The sequence below is a fragment of the Terrapene carolina genome, unplaced genomic scaffold, assembly GCF_002925995.2.
Source record: "Terrapene carolina triunguis isolate 2854851 unplaced genomic scaffold, T_m_triunguis-2.0 Scaffold96, whole genome shotgun sequence".
NCBI classification, from domain to species: Eukaryota; Metazoa; Chordata; order Testudines; family Emydidae; genus Terrapene; species Terrapene triunguis.
The window spans coordinates 58,352,283-58,373,588 of record NW_020664447.1 but is presented as its reverse complement, the minus strand read 5'-3'; the positions used below and the strand labels follow the sequence as shown (position 1 = coordinate 58,373,588).

Here is a 21,306-nt window from a genome sequence, read left to right as displayed (position 1 = left end):
ACACCCCATCATTTTATATGTATCCTTGGGTTATGTTTTCCAATGTGCATTACTTTGCATTTATCAACATTAAATTTCATCTGCCATTTTGTTGCCCAGTCACCCAGTTTTGTGACCCTTCATTTGTAGCTCTTCACAGTCTTCTTTGAACTTAACTATCTTAAGTAGTTTTGTATCATCTGCCAATTTGATACAGCTGTCTACAGCTTCTTCCAGATCATTTACGAATAAGTTGAATAGTACAGTGGTCCCAGTACAGACCCCTGGGGGCACAACTATTTACCTCTCTCCATTCTAAAAACTGACCATTTATTCCTACCCTTTGCTTCCTATCTTTTACCAGTTATCGATCCATGAGAGGACCTTTCCTCTTATCCCATGACAGCTTATTTTGCTTAAAAGCCTTTGGTGAGGGACCTTGTCAAAGGCTTTCTGAAAATCTAAGTACACTATATCCCCTGGATCCCCCTTGTCGACATGCTTGTTGACCCCCTCAAAGAATTCTAGTAGATTAGTGAGTCATGATTTCCCATTACAAAAAACATGTTTACTCTTCCCCAACAAATTATGTTCATCTATGTGTCTCACAATTCTGTTCTTTACTATAGTTTCAACCAGCTTGTCCAGTACTGAAGTCAGGCTTACTGGCCTGTAATTGCTGAGTAGGGAGCCAAATCTTGGGGATGCCCCTGGGTTGTCCTGGAGACTGCCCAGGTGACTGAGCTGCCATCTTTCCTTCCAGAGCGGGAAGCCAGGTCTGGGGGCCCCCCAAGGGTCTTCCCAGGTTACCAAGCCACCATCCTTCCACTTAGGAAGGAACAATCAGTTGTACACATACAAAATGGGAAATGACTGCCTAGGAAGGAGTACTCTGGAGAGGGATCTAGGGGTCACAGTGGACCACAAGCTAAATATGAGTCAAAAGTGTAACACTGTTGCAAAAAAAGCAAACATTATTCTGGGCTGTATTAGCAGCAGTGGTGTACGCAAGACACGAGAAGTAATTCTTCCACTTTATTCTGCACTGATTAGGCCTCAGCTGGACTACTGTATCCAGTTCTGGGTGCCGCTTTTCAGGAAAGATGTGGACAAATTAGAGAAAATCCAGAGAAGAGCAACACAAATGATTAAAGATCTAGAAAAAATGACCTCTGAGGGAAAATTGAAAAAATTGGGTTTGTTTAGTCTGGAGAAAAGAAGACTGAGGGGGGACATGATACCAGTTTTCAAGTACACACAAGGTTGTTACAAGGAGGAGAGAGAAATAAATTGTTCTCTTTAACATCTGAGATTAAGACAAGAAACAATGGTTTTAAATTGCAGCAAGAGCAGTTTAGGTTGGACATTAGGAAAAACTTTCTGTCAGGGTGGTTAAGCACTGGAATAAATTGCCTACGGAGGTTGTCATTGGAGATTTTTAAGAGCAAGTTAGACAAAAACCTGTCAGGGATGGTCTAGATAATACTAACTCCTGCCTTGAATGCAGGGGACTGTACTAGAAGACCTCTCTAGTCCCTTCCAGTCCTACGATTCTATGACCTCTCCTTTTTTAGCTTGAGATGTATTTTGTGCTGAGACTGGAAAATTTCTAACAATAACTTCCTTTCTGCTAGGAGCATCTCCCACAATTCTGAACATTTGGGCTAAAATAGTCTCTCTGCAGCTCACAGAGGTGGATCGGTGTTTTGGCGCCACATGGTCTGACCACACCCACTCTGCTCCCACATGCTGCCAGATGAGTTATTCCCATGCTGTAAAACTTGCATAACACCATTATTAACAAATATTCCAGAGATAAGTAAATAACTATGTACATTAGAACAAGGAAGACTGTCATATGGTAATGGTTCCACCTAATATCTGGCCCTTTGTTCATGAGCCATCCAGGGTGGATAGAACTGTGGGAGACGCTACTAGCAGAAAGGAAATTATCAATAAGAAATTTTCCATTCTGAAGCCCAGCGTCTCCCACAATTCTCGATGACTGGTAAGTAGCGAGCAGTGAACAAATATAGGAAGGGTTATGAGACAAAAGTTTGGTAGGAAAGAAGTATCCGCTTTTTTATGAGGTCATGCAAAAGTTTGTATTATTTATGGGCTACTTCCTGCAGCGTCTTCCTGTCAAATAAGACTTTCTGTAGAAGACAGAAGGTCCACCTTTATGTGAATAATAAAGTTGTTAGCTGTAGACAAAGTGGCTGCTTTGCAAATTTCTGAAGTGCACACACCTGTTTGTTCTGCCCATGATGCTCCTAATGATCTCGTGTAGCATGCCTTGATACCTTGCAAGACAGGAACCTCTGATTTGAAGGATTCCACAATACATAGTTGAATCCACATAGCAATAGAGGGCTTGGAATTTTGCATGAAAGGGCACAAATAGGGAACCTGATCCTCTCATGGATTCTGCATGCCTGAGATGGATTTTTCAACACTCATCTGATATTTAAAGTATGCCATGCCTTTTCAATTGTATCTTGTGGTTTTGGACATAATAAAGGAAGCGCAACCACTTTGGAAGTGTGTAAGGAGAAATTTATCTTAGGAAGAAAGGATTCTGGTATTCTGAGCACCAGCTTGTCCTCATGGAACAAGCAGTAAGGCTCCTGTATAGATAAGGCTGCCAGCTCTTACACATGCCTTGTGAATGTGACAGCTACTAGGAAGCAAGTTTTAATGGATTTTTAAAAAAGGCTAACACTGGAAGGGATACCTTGGCTAGGCCCTCAAAACTAGTGGAAGGTCCCATTTTGGGAAGAGTGGCCTAACTAATCAGGGAGGAATAGTTCAGTCTTTGAGGAGGCCATTTAGGGATCTGGGGCAAAAATCTGTCTGGGGATTAGTCCTGCTTTGAGCAGGGGGTTGGACTAGATGACCTCCTGAGGTCCCTTCCAACCCTGATAGTCTATGATTCTATGACTGCCAGTGCTCAAAGGAATCTGGCTACCTGTGGATTGTCTTGCCAGGGAGCCCAAGGATCCTGCAAATAGTATGCTACTAAGAGCAGACAGCTGATGTGCACTGGTACTGGGCTAATCTGTCTACAGCTTCTTGTAGAAAGTCCAAAACAGATGGAATTCCTGATTTTCTGGGATTTGCATTGTGCTCTTGGCACCAGTTGATGACTCTGGACCAGATAGAAGAGTACACTTTTAGTGTTGATACCCTCCTAGATTAAAGCAATATCTTAGTAACAGTGGAGGACAGACCAAGACCTTTTAGTACTTTCCTTTCAATAGCCAGGCTATTAGGTGAGCTGTTTCAGATCAGGATGAAGGAGAGGACCTTGCAAGAAAATGTCCGGTTTCCATTAAACCTGGAGTGGGAGCTTTCATGTCAGCTCTATCAGGTCTGAGAACCAAGGTCTCCTCAGCTAATGAGGAATTATCAGTATTACCATCTCCTATGCTCATTTTATTTTCTAGACCACCTTCCGCACTAGAGGAAAGGGTAAAACACATAAAATAGGTCCTGTGGACAACTGTGATATAAGGCACTGTTCCCATGGCTCCGGCGTCTGCCTTGTATGTGAAATATTTTGGCCTCTTTTTCTGAACAGGTCAGTTGAAGGGAGGCCAAACACCTGAACAATGAGATAGAAAAATTGATTCAGGCACCACTCAGAGTTGTTGACCCTACACCTGCTGAGCCAGTCTGCTTTTTGGTTCAGGACCCCTACAATATGGATAGCTCTGAGGAAAAGAAGAAACTGTTCTGCCCACCTCATTATTTCTATTGCTTCTGCGTGTAGTGTCAGATTCTTTGTTCCCTTTTGACTGTTTAAATACATGACAGTAGTTGTATTGTCTGATTGAGCCAGATTGTAGTTCCCCTTTAGGGTGGCTAGAACCTTTTCAGTGCTAGCTTGACCTCTCTCAGCTCTGGGAAGTTTATCCTGTGAGACTTTTCCTCTTCCCTTCAGAGGCCAAGGATCTCCAAGTAAGCTCCCCAGCTCTCCATGCTAGCGTTGGTTGTGAAGACTAAAGGATCTGGAAGGTAGATCAGCATGCCTTTACAGACCTTGTCATGGTCTGACCACCACTGTAAGAGTTGAACATCTATGTTGGGACCCATACTTGATCTTTCATGGGTTCTGTAGAGTGGTCCCAGACCTTTAGTATGAAGGCTTTTGATGTGTGACTGCCCATGGAGCAATCCCTATGCATAACAGTCCTAGCACTTGGAGATATAGTTCTATGGCGGGCCTCCTGCGAATCTGGAGCAAGAAAATAAATTCCTGGGTGGAACCAGAGAACTTTTCTTGGCACTGATGATGAAGCCATGCACCTGGAGGCGATTCAAGATCCAACATGGGGGCCTGTGCACTGCTGACTGTGATGGAGCTCTGATCAGATGTCATCCAGAAAGGGGTACAGGTGAGTTCCTTGCAACCTGAGTCTGGCTATTATCACCACTAATATCTTTATCAAAATCCTGGAGGCCAAGGACAGTACTGATGTCTCCTGACATAGGTGAATCTCAGAAGGCTGTAGTGGCATGGTGTGATTGGAATATGGAGATATGCAACGTTAGATCTATTGAAGTCAAGAAGTCTCCTCCCCTTACCATAGGTATGGGGGGGGGGTAGCACCATAGATGCCAGTATCAACATCCAAAACTTTCATTTTTTTCATCCACTAATTTAGCCTTTTGAGGTGAGCTCTGATACCCCCCATGTTTTTCTGTACAATGAAGAAGATGGAGTAGAACCCAGAGAACTTTTCTTCTGCGGGAACACTCTCTATTAGTCCGATATCCAGAAGATGAGATATTTAATTCTGGATCAGATTGTATTATATGGCATCGTTGTAGCTGGATGAAGAATGCATGGGGTGGAGCCTGTAACTCGGGGAGCATCCCTGGTTCACTATTTCCCTGGCCCACTTTTCTGTGATCAATGAAAAATTCCTCTATGAAATGGGAAAACCTGCCCCATAGCGTCTGTTCTGGGCGGAGGCCTATGCGATTTTGTCATAAAGTGGATTTTTCTGGAGGGCTGAGGTCCCTCTGGATTTCCCTCCAAGACCTCGATTCCACTATTTTCCATTGGGGAATCTATTGTCCTCACAGAGATACCAGCAAAGGGACAAGGAGAGAAAGGAGTGCCTCCCGCTGAAGGCTGGTCTATAGTCTCTCCTGAGGGCCGTTAGTGGGGAAGGGAGAGACTGTTTGGATATTATTGTGTCGTCAGCCACCACCTTTTCCAGCTTTTCTCCAAAATGGAGGGAGCCTGTAAACTTGTCCAAGCATAGGACCTGTTTAAAGTGAGCGTCCACCTTCAAGGGACAAAGCCATAGGTGTGCCCAGCTAGTGAGCTGGAAGCCACGGATCATGCTGAGCACCTCATGGCATCCATTGATGCGTCAGCTGCAAATACTGTTGCTAGGGAGACTTTATTTAAAGTGGAGCCAAAGTCAGGGTGATCTCTGCCCTTAAAGCTTTGAGATCATTCAGCCAGGAACAAGATGCTCCTGCAAAGCAGGTAGTTGCCATGGACACTCAGAGGAGGCTTCAAAGTCCTTTTGAAAGTGGTCTCCATCTTCGTATCTGTGGGGTCCATAAGGTAGAACTCCCCGAGGGAATACCATATCCCTGGCAAAGGATGCTTCAGCGGCATCCACCTTCAGGGTGTCTGCAATAGAGTCCTTTGGTTCTTGAATATTATATAGCCTGAGGTCACTCTTGTTAATGTGGTTGCCCTTATCAGGCTCGTTCCATTCATTCCTAAACACTTCATTGAAGGCAGAGTGAAGGGGTATTGCCATCTCAGGGGAAGTTTTTGAGGGGAGAAATTTACTCTGGGGCTTACTCACAGGAACCTGCTCAGGTTTCAGAGGCAGACAGCTCACCTTCCTCAGAGAAGGAGGTGTGACAGACCCAGACCAGTGGGGTACAGGAGTCTGGTAGAGGGCAAATATACTGGTCACTGGATGAGTAGTTTTCTGTTCCCTGAGTGACCAGAGCAGGGGATGCACTAGAGTAATCAGGAACCTGCTAGAACCAGTTAAGGCAGGCAGGCTAATTAGGACACCTGGAGCCAATTAAGGCAGGCTAATCAGGGCAGCTGGGTTTTAAAAGGAGCTCACTTCAGTCTGTGGTGCAAGTGTGAGGAGCTGGGAGCAAGAGGTGCAAGGAGTTGAGAGTGAGAGGGTGTGCTGCTGGAGGACTGAGAAGCACAAGCGTTATCAGACACCAGGAGGAAGGTCCTGTGGTGAGAATAAGGAAGGTGTTTGGAGGAGGCCATGGGAAAGTAGTGCAGGGAGTTGTAGCTGTCATGCAGCTGTTACAGGAGGCCCTATAGACAGCTGCAGTCCACAGGGCCCTGGGCTGGAACCCGGAGTAGAGAGCGGGCCCGGGTTCCCCCCAAACCTCCCAATTGACCTGGACTGTGGGTTCTTCCAGAGGGGAAGGTCTCTGGGCTGTTTCCCAACCCACATGGTGAATCTCTGAGGCAAGAAAATCCGCCAATAAGCGCAGGACCCACCAAGATAGAGGAGGAACTTTGTCACAGAGGAGTGAAGGAGTAAGAGGAGTCAGGGAACCTATATCACCTGGATTTTTTGAACTTTTTCTTTCCCTTTTTAGATTTTTTGGAAACCTTTTTGTGCCCTTTGGGAGCTCAGAAGCTCTGCTGCAGATTTACATAAGAACAGCCGTACCGGGTCAGACCAAAGGTCCATCTAGCCCAGTATCCTGTCTACCGACAGTGGCCAATGCCAGGTGCCCCAGAGGGAGTGGACCAACAGGCAATGATCAAGTGATCTCTCTCCTGCCATCCATCTCCATCCTCTGACAAACAGAGGCTAGGGACACCATTCCTTACCCATCCATTAATGGACTTAACCACCATGAATTTATCCAGTTCTCTTTTAAACGCTGTTATAGTCCTAGCCTTCACAAGCTCCTCAGGTAAGGAGTTCCACAAGTTGACTGTGCGCTGCGTGAAGAAGAACTTCCTTGTATTTGTTTTAAACCTGCTGCCTATTAATTTCATTTGGTGACCCCTAGTTCTTGTATTATGGGAATAAGTAAATAACTTTTCCTTATCCACTTTCACCACATCACTCATGATTTTATATACCTCTATCATATCCCCCCTTAGTCTCCTCTTTTCCAAGCTGAAGAGTCCTAGCCTCTTTAATCTCTTCTCATATGGGACCCGTTCCAAACCCCTGAATCATTTTAGTTGCCCTTTTCTGAACCTTTTCTAGTGCCAGTATATCTTTTTTTTAGATGAGGAGACCACATCTGTACACAGTATTCGAGATGTGGGCGTACCATCGATTTATATAAGGGCAATAATATATTCTCAGTCTTATTCTCTATCCCCTTTTTAATGATCTCTAACATCCTGTTTGCTTTTTTGTCCGCCTCTGCACACTGCGCGGACATCTTCAGAGAACTATCCACAATGACTCCAAGATCTTTTTCCTGACTTGTTGTAGCTAAATTAGCCCCCATCATATTGTATGTATAGTTGGGGTTATTTTTTCCAATGTGCATTACTTTACATTTATCCACATTAAATTTCATTTGCCATTTTGTTGCCCAATCACTTAGTTTTGTGAGATCTTTTTGAAGTTCATCACAGTCTGCTTTGGTCTTAACGATCTTGAGCAGTTTAGTATCATCTGCAAACTTTGCCACCTCACTGTTTACCCCTTTCTCCAGATCATTTATAAATAAGTTGAATAGGATTGGTCCGAGGACTGACCCTTGGGGAACACCACTAGTTACCCCTCTCCATTCTGAGAATTTACCATTAATCCCTACCCTTTGTTCCCGGTCTTTTAACCAGTTCTCAATCCATGAAAGGACCTTCCCTTTTATCCCTTGACAACTTAATTTACGTAAGAGCCTTTGGTGAGGGACCTTGTCAAAGGCTTTCTGGAAATCTAAGTACACTATGTCCACTGGATCCCCCTTGTCCACATGTTTGTTGACCCCTTCAAAGAACTCTAATAGATTAGTAAGACACGATTTCCCTTTACAGAAACCATGTTGACTATTGCTCAACAGTTTGTTTTTCTATGTGTCTGACAATTTTATTCTTAACTATTGTTTCGACTAATTTGCCTGGTACCGACGTTAGACTTACCGGTCTGTAATTGCCAGGATCACCTCTAGAGCCCTTTTTAAATATTGGCGTTACATTAGCTAACTTCCAGCCATTGGGTACAGAAGCCGATTTAAAGGACAGGTTACAAACCTTAGTTAATAGTTCCGCAACTTCACATTTGAGTTTTCAGAACTCTTGGGTGAATGCCATCTGGTCCCGGTGACTTAAGTTTATCAATTAATTCCAAAACCTCCTCTAGTGACACTTCAATCTGTGACAGTTCTTCAGATTGGTCACCTACAAAAGCCGGCTCAGGTTTGGGAATCTCCCTAACATCCTCAGCCGTGAAGACTGAAGCAAAGAATCCATTTAGTTTCTCCGTAATGACTTTATCGTCTTTAAGCGCTCCTTTTGTATCTCGATCATCAAGGGGTCCCACTGGTTGTTTAGCAGGCTTCCTGCTTCTGATATACTTAAAAAACATTTTGTTATTACCTTTGGAGTTTTTGGCTAGCTGTTCTTCAAACTCATCTTTGGCTTTTCTTATTACATTCTTGCACTTAATCTGGCAGTGTTTATGCTCCTTTCTATTTGCCTCACTAGGATTTGACTTCCACTTTTTAAAGGAAGTCTTTTTATCTCTCACTGCTTCTTTTACATGGTTGTTAAGCCACGGTGGCTCTTTTTTAGTTCTTTTACTGTGTTTCTTAATTTGGTGAGGACTTTTGTGGCTTGTCTTCCTTAGAGCCTAGAATCCTCTCAAGAGGTCTGTCTCAGAATCTGCCTACTGGGTCCCATTTCCTCTCAGAGCAGGGAGGGAGAAACTCCTTGTCAGAGCCCTCCTAAGTTTGGGAGGGAGGGGGCTGATTAGAAGCCCTGCTTCTTTCCCCATGGTGCTCTGACCCACTTTAAGACTGCGGGGGATGGGACTTGTGGCCCTTTTTGTTCTGCAGTGGTCCCCTGGTATTTACCCCTGAGTCGAGTGGTCCGGGTCCTCCTCGCTTTTGGAGCCCCTCCCAGCTCTGCATTGGGGTTCCTCATCCATTTTTCCCCAATTGGAGTCATGGCTGCCTCAGTGACTGGGTGACCCTCGCCCGCCTGTCTGACTCGTAGTCATGGGACTTAACAGAGGCTGGATGCAGGGTGAACACAACTCACTATCTTCCAAGCCTGAGAAGGCTGCCTCATATATAGATGACCACTTGGATTTGACCTGGTGCTTTCTTGGCTGCTCTGCCATGCCTGTAAGGGGCAGAGTAGCCAGCAGGGAAGACACTGTAGCGGAAACTCAGAGAGGGTTAAACCGGAGAAGTTAACCAACCCAGGGAGGAGGAGGAATACAGAGAAAGGAGAACGCTGCTCCCCACTGCCCAGAAAACCCAGCAGAAAAGTTAAAATAGAAGGAGTAAGGATGGAAGCAAACAAAACTGCTACTGATTTCTGCTGCAGAGGCAGAGAATCTAGTGGCAAGCAGAAGTACAGTGAGTTTGGCCAGACCAGGCAGCGCCACAACACTGATCAGCCTCCATGAGCTGCAGAGAGATGTAAGCCGCCCAGGCATCCAGAACTGCAGGAGACACTGGGCTACAGATATTTGTATCCTACAGGACAAATTTCTCAACATAATGTTTCCTGCTGTGCAATTTTTCCTTCATTGCCTATTTTTATTTTATACAGCATCTGCAATATTTGATAAGTTAAGACTAAAAGCAATCAATTCCTCTATGGATAAATGGACTTACAAAGAAAGGTGGAATAGTAACCAAAAGGAACTACAATGAATTGCACTAAATATTAATACTAATGGGGATTTTTGCTCAAAAATTGATGGCATGGTCTGGTCTATGGTTCCTACAACGTGTAACCTGAAAAGTTGAAAAGAGATATACAACAAAGACATATACTACTCAACACATTATATATCTCTCAGCTGCTCAGTTTACAACTGTGAGCAACACTAAGAACTTGTCTAAGCTTAAATGTGTAACCATATACAGCTAGAATGTATGTTACAGAAAAACAAAATATACACACAAATATATAAGAACTTTTATTTACTCAAGGGCCCACTCAATACAAGCAGTTAACTTGAATAATTGATTAATCGTGTTTATTATTTGTAGTGCTTAGGGACCAACCAAGAACAGGGCCCCCTTGTGCTAGGCACTGTACAAACAGATTAGTGTAATGTCCTGGCCCTCAAAAGTACTTGCCATTGATTTCAGTGGGATTTTGCATATGTCCAGTAGTAGGAGAATCAGATCCAGGGGGAGACAGAGAAAAAAAGTAAGAAAAAGAACTGCATATTTGACTTTTATGCAGTATTATAAATGTTTTAAAACACTGTTTCGTTTCCTTTCACTTTTATCAGTTTGAAACATGAACTGCCTATCTGAGCAAGACAGCAAGCAAACACAAGCACAATAACTTATTATGTTTTAACATTCCTAGATAACACTGAACTTTACCAGGCTCGGTTGCTGAAAACTTGTCACTATTTCTTCATTAGCTTGAGATTCAGTCGTCTTTTCCTGAGATTCAGCTGATGTCTGCTTTGGAAACAAGAGAGAAAATTAAGTATGATTTTATGACTTACAGTATATTTTTATCCTACAGAACAAAACACCAATAAAGTGATATATTTTCATAAGCATGAGTTTTGTTTTTCACTGCAAATGCTGATTAATTTGAAACTAATAAGTACATTTATGGACAAATGATCTTAGGCCCCTATCCTACAAACACTTTTGCACATGCTTAATCTTACTACCATGAGTAGTCCCTCAATGGACGGACTTATGGTAGTAAAGTGAAGCACATGCAAAAGCATTGCAGGATCGGGGCCCTCGAGCAGGATGTTGAGTAATTGCTTGACAAACCACCTCACATGCAGAATTCTGTAGGCAGAGCCAGCAAAAGAGTTACTACAGGGTTTAAAAGGGTGCTCAGCTCCTTGCGGAACTACTCATCCTCTTGTGAAGTTGGGGTGTGGAGTCATATCATGTCTGTGCTCAACATATGCCATTTTGTTTCTGGTGCACCAAACTAGAAGCACCAATTCACCATGTTAAGTAAGATGTGCATTTCTTTACTCCCCCACATGGTTGCTTCCTATGCATCTGCCAAGTATGTGCAGATAACTCACCAAGTGTGCATTTACTCTTTGTGACATATAGGGGCTTTGGGGGTCAAGTCCTAAAGACAGCACTAGCTAGTGTGAGTTTTATAGCTAAAGCTATATTTTATTTCAGAACATTTCTTAAAAATGCTTTAAAAATCACAACAAAATTAGAAACATTTATAATCTAAACAATTCATAACCACAAGTAAATGCAAGAGCTCATTAAAGCCTTCAACAAAACATGTTAGAGGACAAAAATGGAAGAAAAGATAAAAGAACCCATCAGCAACAAAACTCCTACTGGGATTGATACCACTTATTTTCAAGTTAAATGTACAATTTTTCAAGACAATGCAGTTTTCTCTTATTGGGTACATTTTCAATCTAGCATTGTGAAGATTTTAAAATATACACGCAAACAGTTTTTTGCACGTAATACTCAATTTAATTGTAATCCACCGAGTAACATTTCATTGAGAGTACATTAAAAATAAGCATCAGAGACCATGTATTTTCAGAATTGTGACTTATCAATGATGTTGAGTAAAAAAGCTGTCTGCTCCTATCCCACAAATTTAATCTGAAAAGCTATACAATGTTCTGAAAGGGACCCTGATGTATGTTTATTACAACAACCTTTATAATTCACCAATGACTTGCCACAACAAACAAAACTATGCTTTTCAAGGCATTAGATAGTTTTTCTCTGCTTCAAAGGCAAGGAACTGAACTGTGCAGATAATTTATTGTAACTAAAATAAATTCCTCTGTTTAATCTCCCAGTTCTATTTTTATTTCCTAAAGTCATGCTCATGTTATCAACCTTTAATAAATGTATCTCACTATATATGAAAATTTTATAATTTACTTAGCAGTTTTATTTTACCCAAGAGATCACATTTGTGCTTCAATAAGATAGAAAATGTTAAAATAAGTTTAAGGAAGAATCTATATTTATATTTAATCTATATTCTATTTATATGCACTAAATAGGCATGCCCTGAAAACCTAAAGACCAGCACTTCAGCTGTACTAAATCAGGATAGCTCCACTGATTTACACACGCTGAAGAACTGGCCCAAAACATGTTTGCATTCTGTGGGAGTCATAACATGGAACATACAACATGAAGATCCCACTAACACTTACATTTTGAGTAGTAGGTATGCTTAAAGCTTCAGGTTTCCAATAAAAGAATATAAAGAGGTTGCTATTCATCCCACTAATGATCAAAAAGTGTATCTTAAAGCAGTGAAATGAGATAATAGCTCCTGACATATAAGAACAGGTAGAACACATTCAACATCATCTTCCCAAGCTGGAACACAACCTTCCTCCATTTGCAACATCTGCACATATTTCAAGCATAGTCAATAATGGACTATCAATTACTGGCCACCATCAGTATGCTTAGTAGTATACAAAAATTTACCAAGACACAGTCATTTCCCCAAAGAGCTCACACAATCTAATTCAGAAAAACAAAATAGTAGTTATGCACCTTCTCATTCAACCACATTGATCAACTCATCCTCTAAACAACAATAGAATTTATACTTGCATATTTCCACTGTATATATTACTTTTGTTGCTTTATCAAAGTTAAAATTATATCTAACCAAACAATATCTTCAGTCCCAATAATATAATACATGTTTTCTGAGTGCCTTCTAGAGAGCAGCTCTCATCTTCTCCCAATAGGAAGAATTGTGGATATGGTGCAGCGCTGTTTTTTTAAAATAGATTACATGTACTATGTGTTTATATTACAGAAGGCAAGGTCAAAGAAGTGCACTTTGCATTTGGAATGGAAGATGGTGAGGTTTGTTCTACAGTGTTCAACTGGCTCTTGAGAAAGCTCTGTTTTCTGCACAGAGGAACTTTAACCTTGTGATGGAAAGTTCCATTGTACCCAAGAAGCAATGTTGTCAACCACAGTCCTCTTTAGATGATCACTGAGGTATCCTGGACCCAGACCACTGAGTGCCTTGAAGATAAGGACCAAATCCTTGAATTCGGTATGTTATTTTATGAGAAACTGGTTTAGGACAAATCTGACGTGCTTACAATAGTCTGTGTTGCTGAACAGATGTACTGTAAGTATTGATGTTAAGGAAAAGACATTACTACATTATTAATTATACTAGAACTTACCTCACATTCAAGTATTTTCACCAGGTATTTTTGACTTCACTATTGACAGATATACATTCCCCGAAAATGCAGTTTTCACTTTAACTTTGATGATGGTTCTATCACACTGGTGATGGAGACTAAGTAGGTGACAAATGATACTAAGGGCTTGTCTGCACTTGCAAGTTTTGTGGCCAAAAACTGGCTTTTGACGACAAAACAGCGATAGCGTACATACTGCAAGGTCACTTTTTTCGGAAAAAAAACACGCCTAGATTTGGTGACAAAAAACTTCCACTCCTGCGAGAGACTTTTGTCTTTTCCCCTCCCTTTACTGTCGACAAACAGCCAGTGTAGACACCACAGGTTTTTATTTTATTTTATTGGCCTCCAGAAAGTATCCCACAATTCCCATGCTGCCACTCTGGTCAGCGGTTTGAACTCCACTGCCCTGCAGCCAACCCGCCCCTCCCCCTTGCAAGCCCTGGGAATTTTAAATCTCATTTCCTGTTTGCTGACTTCCCAGAAAAGCTTCCCAGGTGAGCATGGCTGGCTATCACACCAAACGTGCTCCCGCTTGGACCACTGCTGAGTTGTTGGATCTCATCAGTAAATCGGGAGAGGAATCTGTTCAGTCGCAGCTGCGAGTGACCCGTAGGAATCGGGACACATATGGGCAAATTTATTGGGGCTTGTGCGAAAAGGGATATGATCAGGACACGCAGCAATGCAGAGCGAAGATAAAGGAGCTGAGGCAGGCATACCATAAGGTGCGGTAGGCAAACCATCGCTCCAGTGGTGCACCTAAGACCTGCCGCTTCTATAAGGAGCTGAATGCTATCATCGGTGGTGACCCCACCTCCATCGCCGATTGCCCCATGGATACTTCACATGCAGCTGAAAGGGGGAGTAACCCGGAGGTTTAAATTGTGGATGAAGACAACGAGCTAGAAGAGGATGTGGTGCTCCCAGCGGGGTCACCCAGTGGAGCAGGCAGCCAGGAACTTTTCTCCACTCCAGAAGTGCTCAAAGGGAGCAGGAAGCAGAAGAGATTCCGCGTAAGTTGCTGTGGCTTGTGTAGGGAATCGAAAAGTGGGAGGCAGGTAGTGTTTTCTTTGATCTGGACATTACCCCGTGTAGCTAATCTGCATGGCCAAGCAGAGTGTTGATGGACATCGAGACCTGCAGGGAATCCTCCCGAGAGGCGCTCTGGAAAGTTTCCAAAAGGTACTTGTTAATCCTCTGCTGCAGATTCCAAGGGATTGCAGCCTTGTTAGTTCCCCCATTGTAGGAAACTGTACCATGCCATTTAGCAATCACTGGAGCTGGGACCAAAGCGACACATAGCTGAGCTGCATATAGACCGGGGTGAAAGCCACAAGCATTCAGCAGCTGAGCCCTGGTTTCTCTGGTCACCCTCAGCAGCAAGATGTCAGCCAGCAGGTTGGCTGCCTGTGAAAAAGTGTGGGATAATTTTAGAATGAGATCAGATCCCTGCAAAGGTGCCCTGCAAGCCGTGACCTTTTTGTCCATACGCACAACAGCCTTCCCCCACTCCCGAAACTCACCATGACTGGAGTGCTCGCGGAGCTGTGTGCCTGCCTAGAGTCTCAGAGAGAAAGTGATTTCTACTAGCAAAATACTCTTTTTACCAAAATGTTTCAATCGTTTGCTGGAATGTAACAATCCCTTTTCTGTTCAGCACAGACCTTGAAGAACATGCCACGCATGCCCGCGGACTGGCTGCGGCACATAAGAAAAAAGCCTAGGCGTAGCAAAGAAGACATGTTCCGTGAGGTTATACAGCGCGATGAGAGACAGACCAGGGAATGGAAAGAGTGCTGGGAAGCCGAAAGGCAGGACAGAAAAGAGAATGCTGCTTTTGCTAGGCAAGCAACACAGCGGATGATAAAAGTTATGGAGGATCATACAGAGATGCTCAAGTCTCTGTTGGATCTGCTCAATCTGCAGCTGTGAGTTCGAGCGCCACTGCAGCAGATGTACAATTCTTTGCCAACCCCACCTCTATGCCCACACATTCCTTTTCACTTCACAGCACTCCTGAGTTTCCCCATCACTCCACCCACTCTCACAGCTTGCACAATGCTAGCTGGAGCTACACACAGTTGTGAGGTTTTACCCTTTTTAACAATAAATAAAGGCTAAGGTATTTAATGGTACAGTGTTTTTATTCTGTGTTCTACAAAAGCATATAGCAATCAATTCACTCTCGGGAACAGGTTCCTAAAGCATTGTGTTGCATGGATCTTGGGCCCCAAAATTGTACATGGATGCAACAGGGAAGCAACTCCAAAGCAGACATGTGTTACTGCCCCTCATTGTCAAAGTTCCTCAAAGCCTCTCTGATGTTAATAGCAGCCCCCAGGGTCCTCTGACAGCCCTAGCATCTGGCTGTTCAAACTGTGCAGCCAAGTGCTGTGCCTCAGTGCTCCACATCTGAGCAAATATTTCACCCTTAGATTCACACAGATTATGCAAAGTGCAGCACGCGGCTGTGACCATGGGAATATTATCCTCGGTAAGGTCTAGCCTGCCATTTAAACACCTCAAGCGAGCTTTCAAACGGCCAAAGGCACATTCGACTACCATGCGGCACCTGCTCAGCCTGTTGTTAAAACGCTACTTGCTGCTGTCCAGGTGCCATGTGTAAGGTTTCATGAGCCAGGGCTGTTAGGGGTAAGCTGGGTCTCCCAGGATTACTATGGGCATTTCCACATCCCCCACTGTGAACTTGTGGTCTGGAAAGAAAGTCCCCGGCTGCAGCTTTCTGTCCAGGCCACTCTTCCTGACGATGCGTGCGTCATGCACCTTTCCAGACCAGCCTGCATTGATGTCCGTGAAAAGCCTCCGGTGATCCACAAGCACCTGCAACACCATGAGAAGTATCCCTTCCTACTGATGTATTCAGAGGCAAGGTGGTCTGGCACTAAAATTGGAATGTGTGTGCCATCAATCGCCCCGCCACAGTTAGGGAAACCCATCTCTGCAAAGCCATCCACTATTTCATGCACATATCCCAGAGTCACGGTCCTATGCAGGAGGATGCAATTTATTGCCCTGCACACTTGGGGTATGTCTACACTATGAAATTAGGTCGAATTTATAGAAGTCGATTTTTTAGGAAGCGTTTTTATACAGTTGATTGTGTGTGTCCCCACTAAGCGCATTAAGTCGGTGGAGTGCGTCCACAGTACCAAGGCTAGTGTCGACAGTCCCGAGGCTAGCGGAGCGTTGTACTGTGGGTAGCTATCCCACAGTTCCCGCAGTCTCTGCCACCCATTGGAATTCTGGGTTGAGCTCCCACTGCCTGATGGGGCAAAAACATTGTCACGGGTGGTTTTGGGTACATGTCGTCAGTTGCCCCTCCCTCCGTGAGAGCAGACAATCATTTCACGCCTTTTTTCTGCGCAGACGCCATACCACTACAAGCGTGCAGGCCACTCAGCTCAGCTGCCACTGTTGTGTTCTGGGTTCTGCTGGCAGCAGAAGGTACAATAGGGCTGCAAACCATCGTCACGCTTCCACTGCCACTCTGCTCTCCTGCAGACGCCATACCACGGCAAGCATGGAGCCCGCTCAAATCACCGCAGCAGTTATGAGCACTGTAAACACCTCGCGCATTATCCTGAAGTATATGCAGCACCAGAACCTGCAAAAGCAGGCGAGAAGGCGACAGCAGCGCGGTGAAGAGAGTGATGAGGACATGGACAGAGACTTCTCTCAAAGCACGGGCCCTGCCAATTTGGACATCATGATGGTAATGGGGCAGGTTCATACCGTGGAATGCCGATTCTGGGCCCGGGAAACAAGCACAGACTGGTGGGATCGCATAGTGTTGCAGGTCTGGGATGATTCCCAGTGGCTGCAAAACTTTCGCATGCGTAAGGGCACTTTCATAGAACTTTGTGACTTGTTTTCCCCTGCCCTGACGCGCAAGAATACCAAGATGAGAGAAGCCCTCACAGTTCACAAGCAAGTGGCGATAGCCCTCTGGAAGCTTGCAACGCCAGAAAGCTACCGGTCAGTCGGGAATCAATTTGGAGTGGGCAAATCTACTGTGGGGGGGGCTGCTGTGATGCAAGTAGCCAACGCAATCACTGAGCTGCTGCTATCAAGGGTAGTGACTCCGGGAAATGTGCAGGTCATAGTGGATGGCTTTGCTGCAATGGGATTCCCTAACTGTGGTGGGGCGATAGACGGAACGCATATCCCTATCTTGGGACTGGAGCACCAAGACAGCCAGTACATAAACCAAAAGGGGTACTTTTCAATGGTGCTGCAAGCACTTGTGGATCACAAAGGATGTTTCACCAACATCAACGTGGGATGGCCAGGAAAGGTACATGACACTCGCATCTTCAGGAACTCTGGTCTGTCTGAACGGCTGTTCAGCTATAGGCTGAGCAAGTGCAGAATGGTGGTAGAATGTGTATTTGGACGTTTAAAAGCGCGCTGGCGCAGTTTACTGACTCGGTTAGACCTCAGTGAAACCAATATTACCATCGTTATTACTGCTTGCTGTGTGCTCCACAATATCTGTGAGAGTAATGGGGAGACGTTTATGGCGGGATGGGAGGTTGAGGCAAATCGCCTGGCCGCTGATTACACGCAGCCCGACACCAGGGTGCACTGTGCATCAGAGAAGCTTTGAAAACCAGTTTAATGACTGGACAGGCTACGGTGTGAAAGTTCTGTTTGTTTCTCCTTGATGAAAACCTGGGCCCTTGGTTCACTCTACTTCCCTGTAAGCCAACCACCCTCCCCTCCCCCCTTCGATCACCGCTTGCAGAAGCAATAAAGTCATTGTTGTTTCAAGTTCATGCATTCTTTATTAATTAGTCACAGAAATAGGGTATAACTGCCAAGGTAGCCTGGGAGGGGTAGAGGAGGAGTGAAGCACCGGGTGGGGTGGTGGAGGAAGGAAGGACAAGGCCACACTTCACTTCAAAACTTATTGAATGCCAGCCTGCTGTTGCTTGGGCAGTCCTCTGGGGTGGAGTGGTTGGGTGCCCGGAGCACCCCTCCCCGCGTTCTTGGGCGTCTGGATGAGGAGGCTATGGAACTTGGGGAGGAGGGTGGTTGGTTACACAGGGGCTGCAGCGGCAGTCTGTGCTCCTGCTGCCTTTCCTGCACCTCAACCATACGCCGGAGCATATCATTTTGATCCTCCAGTAGCCTCAGCATTGCCTCCTGCCTCCTCTCATCACGCTGCCGCCACCGCTCCTCTTGCTCCCGCCATCTTTCCCCTTGCTCCCGACACCTCTCATCTCGCATGTCCCTCCAGTCCTCACGTTCATTTTGTGCTTTCCTGGACTCTGACATTGTTTGCCTCTATGCATTCTGCTGGGCTCTTTCAGTGTGGGAGGACTGATGATGGTAGTGGTAGCGGTAGATGAATGCTACCACTACCATGGAGATGATAGTGGTAGCATTGAAACATTTGCAGCTGCGGGAGGGACAAAAGGGAGAGTTGGGTTGACCAGTTAAAATGGGTTGGCCATTTAAAAGGAGGGGCTAAGGTTTTCGGGTTAATGTGCAGCACAACCCCAACTAAACCCCCCCTCACACCTAATTCTCTGGGATGATCGTTTCACCCCTCCCCCCACCGCGTGGCTAACAGCGGGGATGATTTCTTTTCAGTCACAGGCACACAGCCCAGCAGGAACAGCCACCTCTGAATGTCCCCTTAATAAAATTCCCCTATTTCAACCAGGTGACCATGAATGATATCACTCTCCTGAGGATAACACAGAGAGATAAAGAACGGATGTTGCTTGGCTGCATTCCAGTAGCTTTACTGGCCGTGAATATATCCCAAGTCTTCAGGGCAAATTAATCATTAAACACGCTTGCTTTTAAACCATGTATTATATTTACAAAGGTACACTCACCAGAGGGGCCTTCTCCGCCTTCAAGGTACGGGAGCCCGGGTTGGGAGGGTAATGTTTCCAGGATGATAAACAGTTCCTGGCTGTCGGGAGAACGGTTTCTCCGCTTGCCTGCTGTGCGCTATCTTCCCCTTCTCCAAAATCCTCATCCCTGTTGCGTGAGACTCCCTTGCAGGAGTCCACGTACTGGGGTGGGGTAGTTGTAGGAGCACCCCCTAGAATTGCATGCAGCTCATGATAGAAGCGACATGTCTGGGGGTCTGACCCGGAGCAGCCGTTTGCCTCTTTGGTTTTTCGGTAGGCTTGCCTGAGCTCCTTAAGTTTCACGTGGCACTGCTGCGGGTCCCTGTTATAGCCTCTGTCCTTCATGCCCTTGGAGATTTTTTCAAATATTTTGGCATTTCGTCTTTTGGAACGGAGTTCTGATAGCACGGATTCATCTCCCCATACAGCGATCAGATCCAGTACCTCCCATTCGGTCCATGCTGGAGCTCTTTTGCGATTCTGGGACTCCATGGTCACCTGTGCTGATGAGCTCTGCATGGTCACCTGTGCTGATCAACTTGCCATGCTGGCCAAACAGGAAATAAAATTCAAAAGTTTGCAGGGCTTTTCCTGTCTATCTGGCCAATGCATCTGAGTTGACAGTGCTGTCCAGAGCGGTCACAATGGAGCACTCTGGGATAGCTCCTGGAGGCCAATACCGTCTAATTGCATCCACACTCCCTCCAAATTTGACCTGGCGATGTCGATTTCAGCGCTAATCCCCTCGCTGGGGAGGAATACAGAAATCGATTTTAAGACCCCTGTAAGTCGACAAAAATGGCTTCATCGTGTGGACGGGTGCAGAGTTAAATCGATCTAACGCTGCTAAATTTGACCTAAACTCGTAGTGTAGACCAGGGCTTGGAGTAATACAGCCCCAACAGAGAACTTTCCTACTCCAAATTGATTTGCAACTGACTGGTAGCAGTCTGGATTCACCAGCTTCCACACAGAAATTGCAATACGCTTCTCTACTGGAAGGGCAGTTCTCATTCTGGTGTCCTTGTGCCGCTGGTCGGGGGCCAGCTCAGCACATAGCTCCATGAAGGCTGCTTTACGCATCCTAAAGTCCTGTACCCACTAGTCATCATCCCATACCTGCATGACAATACGATCCTACCAATCAGAGCTTGTTTCCCTAGCCCCAAAGCGACGGCCTACCATATGCAGCTGCTCTGTGAATGCACAAAGCACTGATAAGTTGCTTCTGTCCATATCACACTCGGGTGCCTGAGATTCATCCTCTGCTAACTTTGCGAGTAACTCTGAGAGTAACTGTGCTGCCATGAGCAATATCCTCACGACAGCTAACAGTGTATAAGAGAGAAGTGCGGGATCCATCCTCTCTCGCTGCAGATGCTGGCGCGCATTACAAAAGAATGACAGTTGGAAAAATGGCGTGAAAGGAAGCCAGAGACCTTTGGAGGGGTGGGACACAAAGCGGTGCACGATGGTACATTTTGCACATCCCAAGATGCGCTGCGCTCCGTTGCCGCATTCCCACAACACCTAACGACGGATGTTGTCGCCAGGCACTGTGGGATACATACCCACAGTCCAGTGCTCTCACTGTCGACAAAGCATAATGTGGACACGATCTGTCAACAGAGGGAGCAAATGTAGACATGCTTTGGTAACTTTGCTTTTGTTGATTTTTCCTTGGTGACATTAGTTGCATCGAAAAAACTTGCCAGTGTAGACAAGCCCAAAGAAGTCAAAGGTCTGAATCTGAGAACATGCCAAGATTTTAAAGCATTCCTGTCAACGCTAAAAATATTATTTATACAGCATCATAGGTAAACATGATGATTTATGGGTACCAATTATGACAAAGGTCCCACTCCTCAGGAGATTACATTTTAAGTTATTATGATTATTAATCACTGGTCTACAATTTTTGAGAAGTCGTCTGCTTCAGAGATAAAATGTGCTATTTATTATGTATTTTGATGTGCTGAATTCAAATATGACAATTAAAACAACTGATTGGCGACTGTTTCTAAGATATTTAAGTTTTTACATTTTATGTCTATGTATAT

General features: G+C 44.8%; 1 protein-coding gene across 1 annotated transcript in view; it reads right to left on the bottom strand.

Annotated features, from left to right (window-relative positions):
* TTC6 (tetratricopeptide repeat domain 6) overlaps window positions 1-21,306 on the bottom strand; it is a 147,679-nt gene that overhangs the window by 118,998 nt on the left and 7,375 nt on the right. The window contains exons 5-6 of the mRNA XM_029911421.1: window positions 10,528-10,611; window positions 5,586-5,765 (exon numbers count right to left, since the gene is read on the bottom strand). Of these exons, the coding sequence (XP_029767281.1) occupies window positions 5,586-5,765; window positions 10,528-10,611 (264 nt within the window). The remainder of the gene's footprint in view (window positions 1-5,585; window positions 5,766-10,527; window positions 10,612-21,306) is intronic.